At 39.1% G+C, this 20,432-nt stretch overlaps 1 protein-coding gene across 1 annotated transcript in view; it reads right to left on the bottom strand.

Annotated features, from left to right (window-relative positions):
- The window catches only part of NMB (neuromedin B), a 212,935-nt gene that overhangs the window by 130,731 nt on the left and 61,772 nt on the right, over positions 1-20,432 (bottom strand). The window contains exon 2 of the mRNA XM_044077839.1: positions 1,600-1,805. Coding sequence (XP_043933774.1) covers positions 1,600-1,805 — 206 coding nt within the window. The remainder of the gene's footprint in view (positions 1-1,599; positions 1,806-20,432) is intronic.

Genomic DNA, 20,432 nt, shown 5'->3' with positions numbered 1-20,432 from the left:
CCTTCTGGGTCTTCCTCTGCTTGTTCTTCTTGCTTTCTGACTTTGATAACAGCATTTATATTTATAGAATGAAGCATGTTGGCACTTTGCTGTGCAGCCCTTGCATGGTTTCTCATCTGTGTCAATGGTGCACAGGTGGAGTGCTTCGATGTGAATGTGAACACACATCATGGGACATGCCAATGAACCTGGGCCATGTGACTTATCATAGCATGGTCATAGCATTTATATTGTTACTGCCATTTTTACAAGCACATCGCTTCTTAATGCAGCACAGTTTCTGGAAGGTCTGTTTTATGTTGACAACCAGTGCATGCCTAACCCCTATCAGCTCACATTGTGCAATTCTGACCATGCTATTACTGTTCTCTTTAAATCCTTCCCATTGATTTATATATTTTTTTATTAATCTGTGGACTGACTGTTTTTTGATCACATCATTTTTGTATTTCTTACCTGTTTGCTGATTAATTTTAAATGATTGTTATAAAAAATCCTTAATAACAACCTATAAAATATTTTGTGGTTCTGGTATTACTTTTCATTTTTTTTGAGGTTCATTACAAGTTTTATACACTTGACTAACTTTTTTTCATTTCTTTGAGGTAGAATTGTAACAACATCTCTTGTACCATACTGCTCTGAAGCGCTAGTTTGATCACCCAATTAAAACTGCTAATAAGAATGTATGGCAGAGCTCACCTTCTGATAAGCTATGCTGCGTAGGGCCGAGATGTCCACTAGATTGTAAAAGCACTATGAAGCCATCTTTGAAGAAACAAGTCTTTAATTTATATCAGGCTAATATTATACTGACAGAGCAATGCTGCCCTGCTAGTTGTGAGGTCCTGCAAGTGATGACATTTTCTCGCACAGTGCATACTCTTGTCTCCTTGGACTCTGACCCATAATTACCACAGGCTAGCTTCTGCTAGGAGCTCAGTGAATACAAAAGATACACCCCCCTACATTCTCATCCCTAACAAAGGATGAAATGTTATCATATGGTGATGCTACCACCACCTGGCTGGCTATTTGCTGTTCTAAGCTTGTTCCTTAATATTTGCTATAGGCATCTCAAGGAGCAGTGTGAACACAGTGTCATGAAATCAAATGTGTTTAATCAAAACATATCATGAACTGAACATTTTAGCATGTGGGTATGAGGACTCCTCTACACATGCTCGTGATGAAACTGCTCAAGCATCAGCAGCAAGAAGAAACAAAAGACGAAAGACACAACTCCAAACATTGTTTCCCACTGGAAATCATTGTCAGTGCAGTTTTTAAATGTGTGCCAACAATGATTTAGTTATTTTGGGAGATATCTCCCTTCTTTGAGTTGGTGCTACCATGGAGTTGGTACATATAAATTGGTGGGGGGGGGGATTCAGGGGTGATTGACCTCCTGCAAAAAAACAGGTAAAAATAAATTTACCACCCTTTTGAATTTTCAGCATTTTTTTTCCCTTTTGGCACATCAACTTCAGGAAGTCAGCGTTTCATAGCACAACTGGGTATGACGTATTTTTTCTTTTAAACAAAATTAATGTCAAAAAAGCATTCTGGATAATTGCTATTTTTAAACATGGATATTACCTGATCATCTGGCTCCAGTTTTTCTTGGCTTGTTTCCATCTGCTGGGCCTGCATTGCAATTTTGAGTACCTCTCTCGTCAGCAGCTGTTTCATGTCTTCCATGCTGAGGCCAGGGCTGAGGGAGAAGTGGATATCATTCTCCATAGTGCTGTCAGGCGAATCCAGAAGTGGTGTCTCTAGAAGGCTCTTCTTACCCATAAAGTGACCTGATAATACAGTAAAAGATTGATATCAAAGGAAAGATTTACAATGTACATCATGCTACAACTATTTTTGTCTTAAACTATTACACCATCAGCAGAACTTGAAAACAAACTATTAGAAGATCTGTTGCACTGCCCAGTTATTAGAAATAAAATACCAGTCTACCACCTTAGCAGTCAAGTATAACATACTGGTGCAGGTTGATTAGGTGGATGGTAATATTTCACTTGGAGTGTCTTTAGTTTGACCATTTTCTGTAAAGCTAAACTCCAAAATACAGGCAGAAATATGTAAATCATCTTATTTTATCTTTCTCATTTTCATCTACTTGTGTAAATGGAGTTGAGCAATCACTCATTCCCAGAGATATCCCTAATTTAAAGCATTGTTATACATTCAGCTAGTTTGTGTGTGTGTGTGTGTGTGTGTGTGTGTGTGTGTGTGTGTGTGTGTGTGTGTGTGTGTGTGTGTGTTTTGCAAGGAACAGAAATAATGTCTTTATAACAGACCAGGCACAAAATGAATTATCTATACATGAATTACTTTTTTACTCTATCAAAACCCTTCATTCAGGTATGGTCATTCATTTAATTTTATCTCCTCATCTAGGTACATCCCAGCTTCTACTCTCACATTCACTGATCTGCATATATATGTTGTCTCCATTCTGTATAGGTGAGCCTCTATTCTGTGACTGGCAATGTTTTGAAATCAAATCATTACCTACATAATCAAACATTCATAAATCTAAGTATTTACTGCTGATCCTTTCTTCCTGAATGTATACTTACTAAATAAACATACTTCTTAAAAATCTGAAAAATAAAGTACATTCTGTTTCTGCTAATAAAAGCACAGTGCCTGCTATTACAGACCTACAATGGCCAACCCAGCACTATCACAATAACTAACCGTCTCTGACAACCCTGCACTTTGGGGTACAGGGACATTTCCTTTTCACATAATCCTCCCTTCCTTCTTCATTTGTATGTGGCTCCTAGGAAGAATGACAGCTTGAGCTCCTCCATAACTTTGGCTAAACTTCATTCAGATAAGCTATGCTCACTAAACTGAATGACTCCTCTTTGGCACAGGAGTCCAAAGAGACTAATGCTTTATAAAGCAGTAAGCAAAGGGATGCTGAAAACTAATCAGTTTGCCACCTGAAGTGAATTAAAGTAAATGGGATTACTACTAATATAAATGTTACTAAACTACAATGAATCTTTTGGGCTTGTTTTTCTCTGTCTTTCTTTGAGGATTGGAACACAGAGTTATATGTTATTCATGGTATGAAACAGAAAAAAAGGTTATTTGATACATAGTGAGGAAGATGGCACAAGGTATATGTTAAACTGGAACTATAGCACAGTATATAACTAGTGTAATACATATTAATGCCCTGTGGTGGCACAAAGGCAGCTACTACACCACACTGCAAACCTATAAGGGAGGATTGGTTATATTTTCTGCAGTGTATGCAGGCAAGGGGACCACATGTGACAAGCAGGTGCAGGAAGAAGATAACATGAATTTCAGCTGATGCCTGATGACATCTGGAGAGGGGAGAATAATGAGACAGATACCTCAAAACTAAGGAAGAAGTAGGTGATCTAGCCACTGGAGATGCAAGTTTGTGAAGTAATAATAGGTCAGTGGTCCCTTGAGAAGAAAGAGTAGGTAAGAAAGGAAGTAAGAATTATGAGACTGAATAGGAAGGCAGTCAGAGCAGAACCTGGAATGTGGAAGGCACACTATTTCTGCTGATATAAAAGGGAGGTATAAAACTGTCTATCTTTTATCCAGAGCCATTATCTAACCTCCCCTCGTCTCTCCCCATAAAAGGCTAGGCAGCAATCATAGTACAGAAAAAATAGATATGAATATTATGAGATACTCATATGGCTACCCCCACCCTCCCTGAATCAGTACCATCAGTTTGAACCTTGTTAACTAGAATCTGTTGTATAAAAACCAATACTCTGATAACAAGTTTACCTTAGGTCTGTATTTGCACAAGATGATACATTTCTGAGTCTATTACTTGGCTCTATTTCTATCATCAATATTAAGGACCAATGGACTTCTAAGATGGCTGCACATTCAGTAACAGCTTAATTCTAACTCTCCCAGTGTAAAAAGAGAAACATAGCAGAGAAAGCCAGCAGACCAAGATTTCTGGGTAAATTTCAGTAACTGGCTAATACGGACACTGTGTGGATGCCAGGAAAAAAGAAATACAGAGGACCTGAAGGAAAATCAGCTACAAAAAAGTGATGAAAAACATTGACTGGGAGAAGTACGGTAGCTGTTCAGCAAAAAGCAGTGCAAGCCCCAGGCATGACTTCCAGTAATGTAGAGGAAAGTATAAGGCAACCACACACAGACTTGACTAAAATAAATGAAACACTGATGAAGTATATCAACTCACAGAATAAAAGTCTGGAAAAAAATAATAGAAGCTTTAAATAGATATTCAGATAAAGTGATAAAACTGCAAAATTCAGAGGTCGAAATGAAGAAAAAGCTGGCTGAATATGAGACTGCACAAGAACAGATGTTTCAAAAAAAAAATAATAGAATTAGAGGACACAGCACATAGGAAAAACCTGAGATTTTCTGCTGTACCCAAGAAGCTGAAAGGAACAGCCTGTATTAATTTTATGAAAGCACAAATATGCAACTGGACTGGTATTCTACAACAGAAATTGTTAATTGAAAGGGCACATCATGTGTATGCTCCAAACTTGGCTATGAGAAAACAACCTAGACATTTAATAGTAAAGATGCAATCCTACCATCAGAAATAGTTGATTCTGACAAAACTGTGGCATAAGGAGAAAATAATAAAAGTGGGAGAATTCAGAGTGTTTGTGGAGAATACACCAGGCAGAAGAGTAGTAAATGTATTCCATTATATAGGGGATATCAAGAAGCAGGCACAAGATTCATACTGCTGTATCAGGCTATCTTCAAAATATTTTCCCTGGAGGAACAAAATCATGTTTTGATGAAGGACATGCTAAGGAAGCTTGTCCAACAAAAAGTGAGCTGTGAAACAGAAGGAGATTTTCCTTCTTGTTCTACTGGTAATAAAGACCACAGATAGACTATGCCAGTGAAACCTTTTCCAGTGTTTCAGTAGAAAATGCTTGAGAGAGGGGAAAAAAGCATAAGAGGTGACTAGAAGAATTGAGAGTACATTGGAAATGAAACAGAGACAGGATCTGGGAGAAGGAGATGATCAGGAACAGAACAAGTAAATCTGAAAATATTGGATTTTCTTGAACTTTATTAAACTTGTAGGGGACTCTAAAGCCTATGCCCTACTTCATGTCATCGACATTTGGAGAATAAAATCAGCAACTTGGAAATTGACAAATGTGGGATTACAAAGCAATAATTATATTTGTGAAACAACAGAACAAGAAAATTTGGAAATATTGGACTTTTGTGGACATTGTTAAACTTGTAGGGGACTCTAAAGCATATGCCCTACTTCATCTCGTTAATGTTCAGAAAAATATTCAGGAGAGGGGAAGAGGAGAGAGAAAGTAAATCAAATTTTTTTCTTAATAGTACTGTTTAAATGGTGCATGATTTTCTTTGCATGTTGCAAAGTAAAGTTTTCCATTATTTTTAAGTGCAATGGGGATACTAATGTAAACAAGTGCTCCTGTTTTTTATTTATTTTTTCTTTCTCCTGTCTTCTCTCTTTCTCCTTCTTCAGTTTTAAGAAATGTAGACATTGCAATGTAAAAGAAAATATCTGGTGAAAAGAGCATAACAAAACTAAAATAAGTGTGTTTTTTCTCACTTTTGCATAGGAAATGACTGGGTTAATGCCATTAGGTTAATCTAGTAACGGGTTTTAAGAGAAAGCAAGCAAATGAAAAAGAATATCAAATATTATAAGGCTGTTTTTCCTAGTAAACAGTTTTGTGTCTGTTTTTCATGTCTAGCATACGATCTGATAAAGAGAAATGGCTTGGAGAAAATGTTTTCTCAAAGCATTCAAGTGTTTTCCCAGCTGAGAGAGCTGTAAAGGTAAGACAAAAACAGATAGCACTTAATTGAACCACAGCCTGTACAATACATCTTAGCACAGATAATCTTCCAAATGTATCTTCCTCTGTTTTTATAATTGTCTTGTAATTGTTCTATATCGTATATTATATGGAGCTTTTCTCCCCAGGCCTCCACTGAAAAAGGACATATGTCCACTCAGACTTTCCCAGTAAATAAATGAAAAATACAATAAATAATAATAAGTAAAAGTTAGCTCGAGTCTGTGTGTGTGGCTGTCAGTTTTGAACATTTGTTCCTATTAGTTGGATAACATTTCAATATTTGAAGATGTACAAATAGAGATGACAAGAAACAACTGTACAAAAGATTAACCTGTCAAACAGAACATGTATGTAACACAAAAGCTGAAACTAGATATTTAACAAAAAAGCTGTTATACACAAAAGGTGGGAATAAAAATTTCTAAGCAATATGATGCTTTCTACAATGTCTTTAAATGTTAATGGTCTCACAGATAAATACAAAAAAGAAAGAGTAGTGAACTATATTAAAAATGTGGAGTACATATACCTATGCTACAGGAGGCACACTTGCAAAGAAGTGAATATATGAATTTGATAAAGAAAGGTTTTCAGGATGGCTATTCAGCGGAATACCTGATGCAAAAAAAGAGAGGACTACTTACATTAATTGCAAGAGGATAAAGCCAATAATGGTAGTTTTGTAGTACTACCAAGCTACTGGCTAGGGAGAAGGATTACACTGGCATGTATTTGTATTCCACCTAAAACTGCTACAATGGAACTTAAGAAAATTCTGGGAGAAATAATCAGCTTTTGGCAAGCAATATTACTTATAGATGAGGACAAGAATTTGATTTGCAATACTGAAGATGTGTCTTGGGGGGGGGGGGGTCCAGAAGGCAAATATAACAAAGGATGGTAGATTGTTAAAGCAATTTATAAAACTATTTTACATGGAGATGTGAATTCAGTACTAGGAGTTTGGAGTGAATGTAGACATTATTCCTCAAGATACAAAAACTAGGCTAAGCTAGACAGAATTTACATTTCACACAAATGTGCATTTTAATTGAAGGTCTTGAAATGCAACCAATAACTATTTCATATCATGCACCAATAATAACTAAAATAAAAGCACAGGGTAATGAAATAAAAATGAGACACTGGTTCTTTCCCACCTATCTGCTGAAAAGAAATTTAAGGAATGGGTAGTGGAAATTATTCAGAAGCTATTAGAAAAGATAGAAACGTCTGAAAATATAGCTAGGGAGTGGGATAAAATTAAAATGGAGTTTAAAAATTGGGTGAAAATAAAAGAAAGGTATATATGGTTAAGAAATAATAAGAATTATTTAGAGGAACTGACAAATGTTAAAGTATTGCAAAATAGGGGGAAGCTCACAGAACAAGAAAAGGTACAACTGCAGAATTCTAAACAGAAAACGGATTCCATTGATAAAATGCATGAGTTTTGAAAGACTGCTGTTAAGCAACTGTTTTTTGATAATAAAAATAGAGCACAAAAACCTTTAGCACAATAACTCAGGCAACAGAAAGTAGAAAGGGCTGCCACAAAGCTTAGGGAGCCTATAACAAGGAAGATAACATGGGATCCTGTAGAAGTATTAGAAATATTTTGGAAATTCTATGAAAGTCTGTATAAAGCAGAGAAATGTGGAAATCAAGAAAAGGTACAAATGGAAATGTTTATGGAACGATTAAATATGCCAAGGTTAGAGGTAGAGGAGGCTCAATTACTAACAGTTAGGATAGGAGGAAATGAAATAAAAATGGTGATGTATAACCAATCTACAGGAAAGTCCCCAGGAATAAATGCTATTCTTGTGGAAGTTTGGAAGCTAGGAGGGAAAAAACTGATAAAGATCTGGAAGGTTTTGTTTAACAGTATTTTAATAGCAGGAGAAGTACCAATGCCCTGAAGAAAAAGGTGGCAGCTGTAGTACCTAAAGAGGGTAAAGATCCATCAGCTATAGCTTCATACAGGCCCATTTCAATACTAAACCATGCTATGTGTTTATGTCTATAATGGCTAAAAGAATGACAAAAGTGATGCCAAAATTGATAGATATGGATCAATGTGGTTTGGTGGTGGGCCAGCAAACATTTAACAACATTGACAGAAGACTGATGATCCAGAGGGGAGCAGAATATAAGAAAAGACCACTGCTATTGGTGGGTCTTGATGCAGAAAAAGCATTTGACAGTTAGCTTGGAATTTTTGAGCAGAGCAATGGAAATATTTGCATTTCCTGATAAAATTATAAGGTTGATTAGGAGGATATATGAGGAATTGGAGGCGAAAAAGAAAGTGGGTGGGGTCCTGTCTGATAATCTCTGCTTCAGCAGAGGAACCAGGCAAGGGTATTTTCTCTCTCTTTTGTTGTTTGCATTATATTTAGAACCACTGGCAAAGAAAATAAGGCACTCAGAAATTCAAGGATATAATTGGCATGTAGTCAAGAAAAGCTGGATCTGTTTGAAGATTATATTATTTTATACCTGACAAAACCATAAAAGGACATTACAGTGCTGTGGAACATATTGAGACAGTTTCAAATCTTTTTGGGATATAAAATTAATGAAGCTAAAACAAAGGTAACAGCGGTAAATTATGTACCCACATACAAATTGGTTCAGCAATATCCATACTTATGGGGACATGATAAAATTAAGTATTTAGGAGTATGGATTAAAAATGATTCCAGGGTAGCAGCAATGGATATGTGGGAAGAGACTAAACAAAAGATAATACAACAACTGAAAAAAATGGAAGCTCTGCTATATGGATTTTGATAATAAGATACAAGCAGTTAAAATGGTTTAGTCCTTTTAGTCTTATACACAAATCAGGCATATTTTTATCAACCAGAGCAGAAGTTGTGGATAGCAATTAATAAAGAGCTGAAGGATTTTATCTGGGAGGGAAAGACAGCAAGAGTCAAGTGGGATAAGCTTATTCTTCCAATAGAACAGGGTGGATTGGGATTACCTGATTTGAAGGGGTATTTCAAAGCAACACAGTTAAGTCTCCTATACAAAGCACAAACAGAAAACTATAATTCAAAGTGGAAAGAGATGATGATGATGAAACTGGTGGGATGCTCAAGAAACAAGGAGAAACTGGGATTTTGGATGCAGACCTTTAAGAAGAATAACAATAATCTTACAGAATATTATATTCATAAAGTAGCAGAAAGTAATCTAAGAACTAAGCCAACATGGGAATGAAGAAAGGAGATTCTGCCAAAAGGTATGACTGTGATTAAGAATATAGACAATAGACAAGAGGTGACTGGAATTTGCTGGACAAAACTGGCAAAGGAACCAAGGTATTGGGAGCAATTAGCTAGAGAGGGAAAGGCAATATAATGGGAAGATGCTGAAAACTTATTTGGAGTGCAGGTTAGATATTGTCTTCCCTATCAAGGATTGATTTCAGAGTATAGGCAAAAAGAAAGAAATAGGGGGTCATAAACAAAATAACAGCACTGGTAGAGTTATTAGCAGAATCTAGAAAGTACAGTTGTGTAGATGTTCGAGTGTATTCACTGTTGCAGTCATCACATTTGGGTTATCCCTGCCAGGGTAGCCCTCAGCTGGCCTGAATACCAGAGGCTTAGTATTTCTGCATCGGTTGCTGTCACTTCAGGACTGACATCAGGTCACCAGTAGTATAAAGTAAGGCAGCTGATGCCATTACATCAGTTTTTCTTGCCCTAACCTGTCAGTAGCCCCCAAGTAGGAGCCAGGTTCTGGTGGAAGAACGCCACCAGTGGAAAGTAAATACCAATATGTCCCTTGTAAGGAAAGAGAAGAAAGGGGGATGGAGGGAGGGAAACCAGGACTGCAACAGTGAATACACATGAACATCTACATTTATGGTAGGTACACAACTGTACTATATTCTTAGAGTTTCACTGTTGCAGTCATCACATTTGGGTTGATTCCCAAAGCTGAGGAAGTGGGGTGGAAGCAATCAAAGAAACTAGGGGCTGGCTAGGATGCCCTGCAAGACTGCAGAGGCAAACCCTGCCCTGGATTTGTAGAAGAGAGGCAGGTGATAATGTTTGGTAAAAGGGTGAACAGATATCCAAGTGGCACCCTCCAGTATGTCCCTGGTGGGGACTCCTCTGAGGAAAGCCACAGAGGTGGAGGCTGCTCTGGTGGAGTGAGTCCTAACCCCCTTGGGGGAGGCCTTCCATGCTGTTTGTAGCAGAAATGGATGCTGTGTGCTATGCATTTGGAAATGTTTTGTTTGGAGATGGCTTTGCCTTTTGCCCCTGTAGCAAAGCTAACCAGCAATTGATCAGACTTTCTAAAGGACTTAGTCCTGTCTAGATATAATCTGAGCTCTCTGTGCACATCTAGAGAGTGCAAAATCCTTTCCCCTTTGTTCTGGGGATTAGTAAAAAAGGTGGGCAAATGAATGGATTGGTTGAGAGCCACACTGGACATCACCTTGGGCATGAAGGATGGGTTAGTTCTGAGGGATACCCTGTGAGCATGGAAGATGATGAAGGGTTCCACAGCCACAAGCGCTTCCAGCTCAGAGACTCTTCTGGCTGAGGTGATGGCCAGAAGGAATGCTGTCTTCCAGGAGAGAAATTTTAGCTCTGCAGAAGAAGCTGGTTCAAAAGGGGGAAGGGTGAGCTTTTCCAATACAAAGCTAAGGTCCCAAGCAGGGGTTGATGCCCTTCTGTGTGGCCTCAAGTTGCTAGCCCCTCTTAGGAACTGTTTGATCAAAACATGGGAGAAAAGGGGCTGCTCAGTGGGAAAATGACTAGAAATAGCAGAGGTATGAATTTTTATAGTAGAGAAAGAGAGGCCACTGTATAGTAGGTCAGCTAAGTAATCCAGGATGAGAGGGAGGGAGGGCTGTGCCGTATTGGCTCCCTTAGCCTGGATCCAGGTGCAGAACCTTTTCCATTTGTCAGCATAAGACTTCCTAGTGGTACGGGGTCTGGCCTCATGGATAACATTTAGAATCTGTTTACTGAAGTTGTCAGATTGATCCAGGTTTAGGGAATAAGCCAAGCTGCCAGACTGAGTGTCTGCAATCGGGAATTCATGAATTCCCCTTCCCTCTGGTTCAGGAGGTTTGGAATCTGAGGAAGATGCCATGGTGGCAGTGGAGACAGGCTGCTCACCAAGGGGTACCACTGCTGGCGAGGCCAGTTTGGATCTATAAGAATTGTCCTTGGTTTTTCCTCCTTTATTTTGAGCAGTACCCTGAGGGTGAGAGGAAGTGGAGGAAAGGCATAGACCGATAGATTGACCCAGGGGAATGACAGGGCATCCACTTTCCAAGCCCTGCAGTGATGCTCCCTAGTGCAGAATTTGCTGAGCTGATGGTTGATGTGGGAGGCAAAGAGGTTGATATTTGGGGTGCCCCATTTCTGAGTTATTAGGGTGAAGGCTCTTCTGTTGAGCTGCTACTCATGTGGGTCCAGAAGATTTCTGCTTAATTAGTCTGCCAAAGAGTTGAGAGAGCCTGGTAGGAATTGTACTATCAGGTGCAGTTGCATGGGAGAAGCTGTGTGCCAAAGGGTCATGGCCAGCCTGCATAGAGGGTAGGAGTGGGTCCCTCCTTGCTTGTTGATATACCACATCACAGTGGTGTTGTCTGTTTTGATCAGGAGAGCCCCTGGGGAGAGAAGGGGTTTGAAAACTATCAAGGCGTGCTGGACAGTCATCATTTCTTTTTGCTTGATGTGCAGAGGGATTTACTGTGGGCTTCATTGGCCCTGTGTGCACCTGCCGTCCATGTGTGCACCCCAAGCATAGTCTGATGCATCTGTAGTGAGGGTCTGGGTGGCAGGGGGTGGTGATAAAGGCTGTCCTTTGTTGTGGGAGCATGCTGTTGGCCACCAAAGAAAATCTTTTCTGTGGCAAGGAATTATAGGTGTAAGAGTTTCCAGGTCTTGAGAGTGTTGACACCAAAAGCTTTTTAGGTACCATTAAAGTTTCCTCATATGCAGTCTTGCACATGGAATAAGTAGTATGCTAGATGCCATGAACCCCAGAGCTTGCAGGATCTTCCTTGCAGATAACTGGGGCCTGGTGGCTAGTTGAGAGAAGTAGCCTGTCAGGAAAATTTGTTTTTCTGGTGTAAGGAAGGTCATCTGGGATGCTGTGTCCAGGCTTGCTCCCAGGAAGATAATTCTTTGGGTGGGCAACTGTTTGGATTTCTTTTCATTGATTGTGTACCCTAGGGAGGTTAGTAGGGTCTTTACAAAGGCCAGGTGTTTGAGCAGCTGTCTGCCTGAATAAGGCAGTCGTCTAAGTATGGATAAATCTGGATATTTATTTGTCTGCAAAAGGCAATGGCTGGAGCCAGACATTTAGATCTAGGGTGGCTAGCCAAGCATCCTTGGAGAGCATGGGTAGCAGCTGCTGGAGAGTGAGCATTTTGAATTTTGGGATCACCAGGAAGGTGTTTAGAATGGATAGATTGAGGATGGGGTGCCAGGTGCCCTCTTTTCTGGGCACCAAAAAAAGTCTGGAGTAGAAACCTTGGCCCATCTGTTCTGCAGGAACATGCTCTACTAACTTCATAGAAAGCAGGGAAAGGATTTGCTTTTCAGCCTCTGTCCACTGGTTTGGAGGTAGGTCTGGGAACCCTTTGGGGTTGGAAGGGTGTGGAAGGAAAATCTGTATCTCTGAAACACTATGTTCAGAAACCAGTGGTCATTGGTAATGGTGGCCCAGGTTCTTGTGTGATAGGAGAGTTTTCCTCCTAGGGGTAAGTGAGGGTGGCCAGAGGGAGGGAGTGGGGAAGATGAGTCATTGAGAGTTCTTACCATAAGGGGGTGGCTTAGAACTCCCTGGTTTGAAGTGGAGGTAGTCCACTGCTTAGATCTCTGCATTCCCTGTGGCTGCTGCCTGGGAGGGGGTCTGGTTCCCCGGGTCCTAGACTGGACTGGCTTCTTGGGACCAGGAAAGGAACAGTGTTTGGTGGGACAATGCCTGCTGAACCTGGGTGGCTGGACCTGTAAGAAATCCTTAACTGCTTGCATAGATTTTGCTTTTTCTTCCATCTTTTTTAAGACCTCTTCTGCCTTAGTTCCAAATAAGTTGCCTTTGTGCAAGGGGGCATCCAACAATTTAGATTTGACATGGTCTGGCAAGGGCTATTCCTTAAGCCGTGCATGCCTTCTAATGACAGATCCAGTGACTGCTGCCCTGCAAGAAGCTTCTAGGGCATCAAAACCACAGTGCAAGGTGTGTTTAGTTACTTGACTTGCAGAATGCATTAACTCTTGTAATTATTTAGATTCTGCCCAAGCAGGAAAGAAAGACATTTTTTGTTTGAGGAGTTCCAGGGTATGGTGCTGAAATTTTAGCATTTGGAACTGACAATTTAGTGCCCTGATAGCAAGTGTAGCTGAGGTGTATACTTTTATACCACATCTGTCTAGTGCTCGGGAATCCCTATCTGTGGGGGTGGGATTCTTAGCAGAGGTTGCTTTAATCTCTTTAGGCCCTTGAGAAATTACTTCAGGGTCAGCAGTAGGATTTTTAAAAATAGATTTGTGTGAGTCAGGGACTCTATAGTACCTGTCTGGTTTTCTGGGTGCAAAAGGGAGGGTGTCAGGAGTCAAGCTGGATTCCAGGAAAACATCCTCCACAACATCCAGGACTGGGGGGATGACCAAGGGTCTGTGCTGTGGAAGATCTAGGAATTCCCTGAGTCTCTTTTTAGACTGAGGGTAGTCTTGACTTTCCCATTGGAAATGCTCCCTTAAGGTATGCAGGGTTTCCCCAAAGGAAAAAGCCTCTGGGGGAGAGGCTGAAAGAAAGGAATCCTCTGCATCAGGATCCTCATAAGTAGAGAGGGGTTGCATGTCTTCATATTCAGATGCATCAGAGTCATCGGACTCTTCAGAAAAAACTACAGGGGACAGTCTCTTTTCCTTTTGGAGGGGGTAGCTTTGCTTTCCCTGATCAGCATGATAAGGTCTTCCGCCATTTTAAGCATTTGAGACTGAGGCAAGGAAGCAGGTGCCTGACAGTGGGCCATTGGTTTCTTGGGTGTGTTTTATACCCTGGGCCTAAGAATCTTGGTTGTTTTTGAAAGAACAGTAGTTGCGAAGGAAGACGTTCATTTGTGTCAAGAATCGGTAGTGCGAAGGGCTTCCTTGGAAGCTGGTGCCTGCTCACTGGCTCTGGACCTATCCAAGGTAGAGACGGCCGCAGGATCCTTAATCGAGGAAGAGTTTTGCAGCATACCAGTCTCTGAAAGGTTCTCGATAGCGGCCTGTGAATCCACAGAAGCGGGCATCACGGGCTGTGAAAGCACCTCACTGAGGACCGGAGAACTGAAAACTAGCTTAACGGAAGCAGCATCAGAAGGTTTGGACCTGTGCGATCTGTCTCTGTCTTTATCTTTACATTTTTTCGGAAGATCTGCTGTCAGATGGCTTACGGAATTCAAGGACTTTAAGCGAAAATATCTGGCTGCAATAAGGAAGATGATGGATAGTTATGGCATTGAACAAAGCACAGAAGCGACAATGGGGGAGGTCGTGGTCTGGGCCTAAACAAGCGATGCAGTAAGAATGGAAGTCTCGGTGTGGTATTTGCTTACCACAGGCGAGACAATTATTAACTTTTTCTGACATAGGTTAGTGCAAGAAAAAAGGATCCTCAATGGGGTACTTTGCTTTAGAAGACTTCAACTTCATTTTGGTAGATGAAACTCAGGTAGCGGCCGACCTGCACTTGTGCGAACTGCTTCTGCTTCGGGCTCCGTGGCAGGAAAGACTGATGTAATGGAGTTGGCTGCCTTACTTAATACTACTGATGACCTGACGTCAGTCCTGAAGTGACAGCAACCGACACAGAAATACTAAGCCTCTGGTATTCGGGCTGGCCGAGGGCTACCCTGGCAGGGATAACCCAAATGTGATGACTGCAACAGTGAAACACGAAGAACATCAGAAGTTGCCATTAAGAAAGGAATAATTAGTGGAGCATATAAAATATTGCATGATAACTATAAAAATCAATCAGAGGAGGTTAGAAAGGATTGGGACGAGAGATTGGATAAGCAATTCACAAACAAACAATGGTGGCGATATGTATGTTTCCCAAATATGCAACAAAGTCTAGAAGATTTAGGATTTTGCTTGGAATAGTTTACATAGGTATTTTTAATGCCCCAAGTAGACCCCAAATAATTGTTCCTCAGGTAGACAGCAAATGTTGGAGGTTTGATGGAGAAGAAAGAGGTCACTGGGAATATATTTTCTGGGAGTGTAATGAGTTTTCAGACTTTAAAGATTCCCTTCAGACTGCTCTGTCGGAGATGCTGGGTGACCAAATTGGTATAACCAAGGAAATTATTTTTTGAGCAATGGTACAGAATCAGAATTGCCTAGACATAGTAAGATCTTGCTGAGTCTGATTATCATGGCTGCCAAAAAAGCAGTTACTAGAAAATGAAAACCAAAGTCTAAACCAACTTTACCAGAAGTAGCGAAGATAGTAACAAAGATAAAACAACTGGAATTGGGATCTTTAGAAATTGGTAGTAGCAAATTACACAGGAAAAAATGACAAGTGTAGGATCAATACATGCAGAGGAGTAACAAGGTTTAAAAGAAGGCAGGAACTGAGCTCTGTAATGTTTGACTAACAATGACTGGATAGATTATAAGTGATGAATAATGTTTGCAGCTACAGTTGTGTCGGCGTGGTTTGTAATGTATAATGTTTTCAGCTACAGCTGTGTCGGCACGATTTGTAATGTATAATGTTTGCAGCTGAGATTGTGTTGATATGGTCTGTAATGTATATTGTTTGCAGCTGAGATTGTGTCGATATGGTTTATTTTCATTTGTATAAATGTAAGATTGTCTATGTCATACATGATAACTTAATAAAGATGTTTCTTGTTTAAAAAAAAAAAAAGATTTATAAAGACCAACAGTTAATTAAATGTCAAACTCATAGATGTGGATAAGGTGGAATTTATCAATAAGTGGTACAATTTGCCCCGAGGATGAAGCTCAAAAATTAATTTAAGTTAGAATGAATAACTACTAATTTACCCACACAGCAGCTTCAGCTATTACTATTATGCAAATGCTTTATTTAAAAAAATACTTGACGTTATGAGTATCTTTGTCATATAGATCAATGAGCAGTAATATCAGATGTTCATCGGGTATTCTATACACTGATCATTTCCTAATCGGTCAGAAGACTTGAATCTTCAAATTTATTATTATGCAATTAATCTCTTCAGAGTATGGGGGTGCAGGATTTATGGGGACTGTGGAGTGGAGTAATGCCTAATGCTTTTTTCTGTGTGGGCTAGGGTACGAACTCTGAAATGTTCAGTACCACCATTATTGATTGACAGCACCAGTGACATGCACCTTTCCAATTCAGAACTTCCTAGTCTAGTCTACAGTAAGAAGTAGAATGTGTATAGTACTATATAATAACAAAACACGTATTTTTGTAATCAATGAATGTTACTGTTAACATTTCATTAAATTAGCATATAGGAGTTTGCAGCATCATGGTAGCAATGCAGTGCTACTCTTTTGTCATGTAAAGGGACCTGATGTCTCTCTTAACTTCCCACTATTTAAGTAATATATCTCAGTGATTCTGCAAGCTGTCTGAGAGTAAGGGGGCAGCAGTCCCCTTTATGTATATGATGTAACAACAGCATCATTACAATACTAAATACACAAACAAAAGTTACTGATTAGATTTGCTTAACAAATGTTTTATCCTTGAAAATTAGAACCATGTGGAAAGAAGCTACTGCACAACCACAGGATGATTATGACAGAACACATACTTCTTAACCCTATAATGCAAGAAATCTGGACAAAGTCTAAAATAACAGTGCGAAAGAAGCTCAAAAGTAGGGACAGAGTTTAAATATTGCTTTTACAGAATTAGAAAGTTCCTAGAATAACAGGGTTTGTGTTAGCATGCATTTTCTGAAGGTTATAAGGTCTGAAACTCAAATGTCTGCCATTATTTAGTGACTTCAATCCTCAGTGATTTGCAGTAAGACCACAATTTTTATGAAGAACAGACCAAAAATGTGATGCAAAAATCTGGACATTCATGAAAATCTGGACAGGGACAGTTGAGAGGTATGTAGGTACTTAACTAGGGCACCAATAACCTGTTAATAACAAGGTTCATCATGAAAATGAATTTTAATAGGCTTCAATTATCTGGCATGCTATGAGTGTCACAGCATAAGGGGAACATTGTTTTATTTCTTGCCCAGATTTTGAACCATGGCTAGCTATGACTGGATACAACTGGAGCCATTACAGAGACTGTACTTCTGCTGTGCATCTCTTCAGCACTTCAGTGTACTGCAAAAGAAAAACTGTACGGTTAATGGATATGTTTTCTCCAGCCAAAAATACTGAACATCCACATCATGGAAGTGCCACTGAGGAAAGCTCCAAAGGAAAAGAGGGTTCTGAGGGGCATAGTTTTCAAAAAAATCCAAGATGCCTGTCCAAGTAGTTATGAGACTTCTGTAACCTTGGGTAGTAACATCATCTGTTACTGAACTGGTGTGATACCTACAAATGAGGAAAATATTGTGCACTGTTATCAGTTCTTCCCTGATGAGTGCAACTGGAAGATGATGCAGGATCTTTGTCCGCTCAAAGATCCTGGGCAAGTGTGAAGGCAAAGTACAAATGAAACAGCAGTGTTGGCAGAGCTGACAGATGGCTTTTGGAATATAAAACTGCACATCAAAATGTGGATACTTGACATTTGCAACAAGATGTAATGCAAACATATTCATTCTGATTATTAGTACACATCCTGTCAGGGAGTGCCATTGCTTCAGGTGACTGGGACACCTTCATTTGTGAGGGACAGCTATCAGGCATGAGCTATCTGCACCTTACTGTTAACCACAACATGAATTTCACATACCTTGATATAGTTGTTCCAGCAGAGGTGATGTGGTTGTGGACTAAAATGGCACTATGAATGCCACAAGATTGCACATGATGTAAATGACACTATGAATGCCACAAGACTGCACATGATGTCAATGGCACTATGAATGCCACAAGACTGCACATGATGTCAATGGCACTATGAATGCCACAAGATTGCACATGATGTCAATGGCACTATGTATGCCACAAGACTGCACATGATGTCAATGGCACTATGAATGCCACAAGATTGCACATGATGTCAATGGCACTATGAATGCTACAAGACTGCACATGATGTCAATGGCACTATGAATGCTATAAGACTGCACATGCTGTCAATGGCACTATGAATGCTACAAGACTGCACATGATGTCAATGGCACTATGAATGCCACAAGACTGCACATGATGTCATTTCACCTGGAAGAATTTATAAAGAGCCAAGTAACAGGTATAGGAAGGATGGTGATTTGTCTCTTGGGAGTATGGTATGCTATACTACACACCATGATTCCAGAAGGTATAATGGCAAAAATGTACATTACCCAAGGAAGACAAGGAAGGTGAGGAATTTATGGACCCAAGCTTAGACAGTAACAAGTAGGAGGACTGTTTTATAAAGTGTCATAAAGTTTTAAAATGTGCAGGAAAAAGTCTCTTAAGTTTAAGATTTTTTAATATGTTCCTTATTAACAATTTCACAGGATGCAGATGTACTTATAACCTAAACATAATCAATGTTAAGGACAAGTCTCTAGATACCGTAGCAAATGCAATCTGTAATTAGTCAATATGATGCAATTGATATTGTATTGCACTGAGCATGCTGATTATGCCTTGAAAATGAGAAAAAAAATAAACTTGCTATAGCATTGTTCATAAGTAAGGACCTAACTTTAACAAACTATTTATAGCAAGTTTAATATATACGACCCTTGGTATTTGGAAGGCTTGCACTGCCAGATAGAAGTTAGAACTACAGAACTACATCAGAAACAGCGTTGAACACTGCAGCTCAGTTTGTGCTGCCACACAATAAAAGTGTAGCAGAGCAAAGTGGCAAACAGCTTGTAAAGCTGCTGTTTGGCAAGGGTACACTTTCCTTTGGACCAGTATCTATGAGGCACTGCAACATGTGTGACAGGTTTTATGACAGTACATAACTGTAGGCCTTTTTATGCATGAAAAATATTCACTTCTATACAACAGAGGAATGTGTTCAGCATATCAGAAGACTGAATGAGTCAAATGCATTTGTTCAACATATGAAAAAGGAAAGCAATGGATGTGTTAAGGCCTAAATATACAGATAGCTGGCAGCGTAAGCTTGCAGGAAGTCAAGCAAAGAAGTAAACAAGTTGTTTTCTCCAGTTCCTTTTTAAAAGTGTTTTAACTGTTAGTCTGTTTGTCTGATTCCAGGAAAAAGGATTGGTATGGTATCGGGGTGGGGGGGGGGGTAACATTAAAAATAAAGTAGAAAGGAAAGAAACTTTGTGGCAACTTAGGCTAGATCTGACAGTCCCCCTGGACTGAATGACACTATTAATATTAAATGTTTTTTAGAAGAAAGTAAATTAATTAAGTAGTTGCACTGTGTATTTTTAAGTTGAATTGACTTGTTTTTAATAGAACAACACGTTTTATTGAATAATTGGCATTAGAAAGTAGGGTGTGGATATTAAGTATTTAAATGGAACAAGTTTTTAACATGGTTGTATTTCTGAAGAAGTCTTTTTGATGAAAGTGTTGAATAAAACTTTGATACGCTATTTTAGAGTTGTTCCTCTGTTGCTTTCAGTGTTTTTTGTTTATTAGTTTTGGTTTTACACTGAGTGCTGTTTTTGTTTACAGATGTACATTGGTTAAATGGTACTCAAACAATGCTTGTGCAGAGGATACATAATAGTTATACATACATAACATGAACATAATCAGAAGTTCAACACTGCAGATTGTTAACCATTAGAAATACTCACTGTAGTTAGATAAATGTGTTACGTAGCTTGGAAATTTAGCACAATTTAATTACAGTGTATTACAGTTCATGCCAAAAAAAAAAACTAAGAGATACAATAATTCACAGTTCAAGCAATGATTGCTTAATGCATAAAAGAACTAAAGCATGAATTCAGTGCAAGGTTAAACTAATAATTTAATCATAGATTTTTTTTTTTAAATATTTTATTATTTTCATTTAGAGAGATAGTTAACTAAACATACAACTAGTGATCTTTCTAAACACTTATAAGTTAGAACAAATTGAAAAAACTATGAAAAGTATAACCATCAAACTAAGAATACTAATAGCAAATATAAAAATCAACTATATACGCTATTTCCTATTTTCAGCACTTATGAAATACAACTTTTTAAACTAAGTATAATTTTAATCACAGAAGAAGCTGACTTCATCCACTACCTAAAAAAATGAGCTTTAAAGCTACACCCTTTGCACTGCCACAAAAGAAAATAACTGCAGTAGCATGACATATATTACAGCTTTTAAAGCTGTTACAAGAAAAGACGTTCACTTCACTTGTAGCTGCTGTCTGTGAGAAGTGCTAAGTATCCTACTGTTTTCAAAACTGTAAAACACTTTGTGCACCAGCACAAA

The sequence above is a fragment of the Protopterus annectens genome, chromosome 7.part0 (assembly GCF_019279795.1).
Source record: "Protopterus annectens isolate FY-2018-M chromosome 7.part0, PAN1.0, whole genome shotgun sequence".
In the NCBI taxonomy this organism is placed as follows: domain Eukaryota; kingdom Metazoa; phylum Chordata; order Ceratodontiformes; family Protopteridae; genus Protopterus; species Protopterus annectens.
This window is presented reverse-complemented; position numbering and strand designations above follow the sequence as displayed.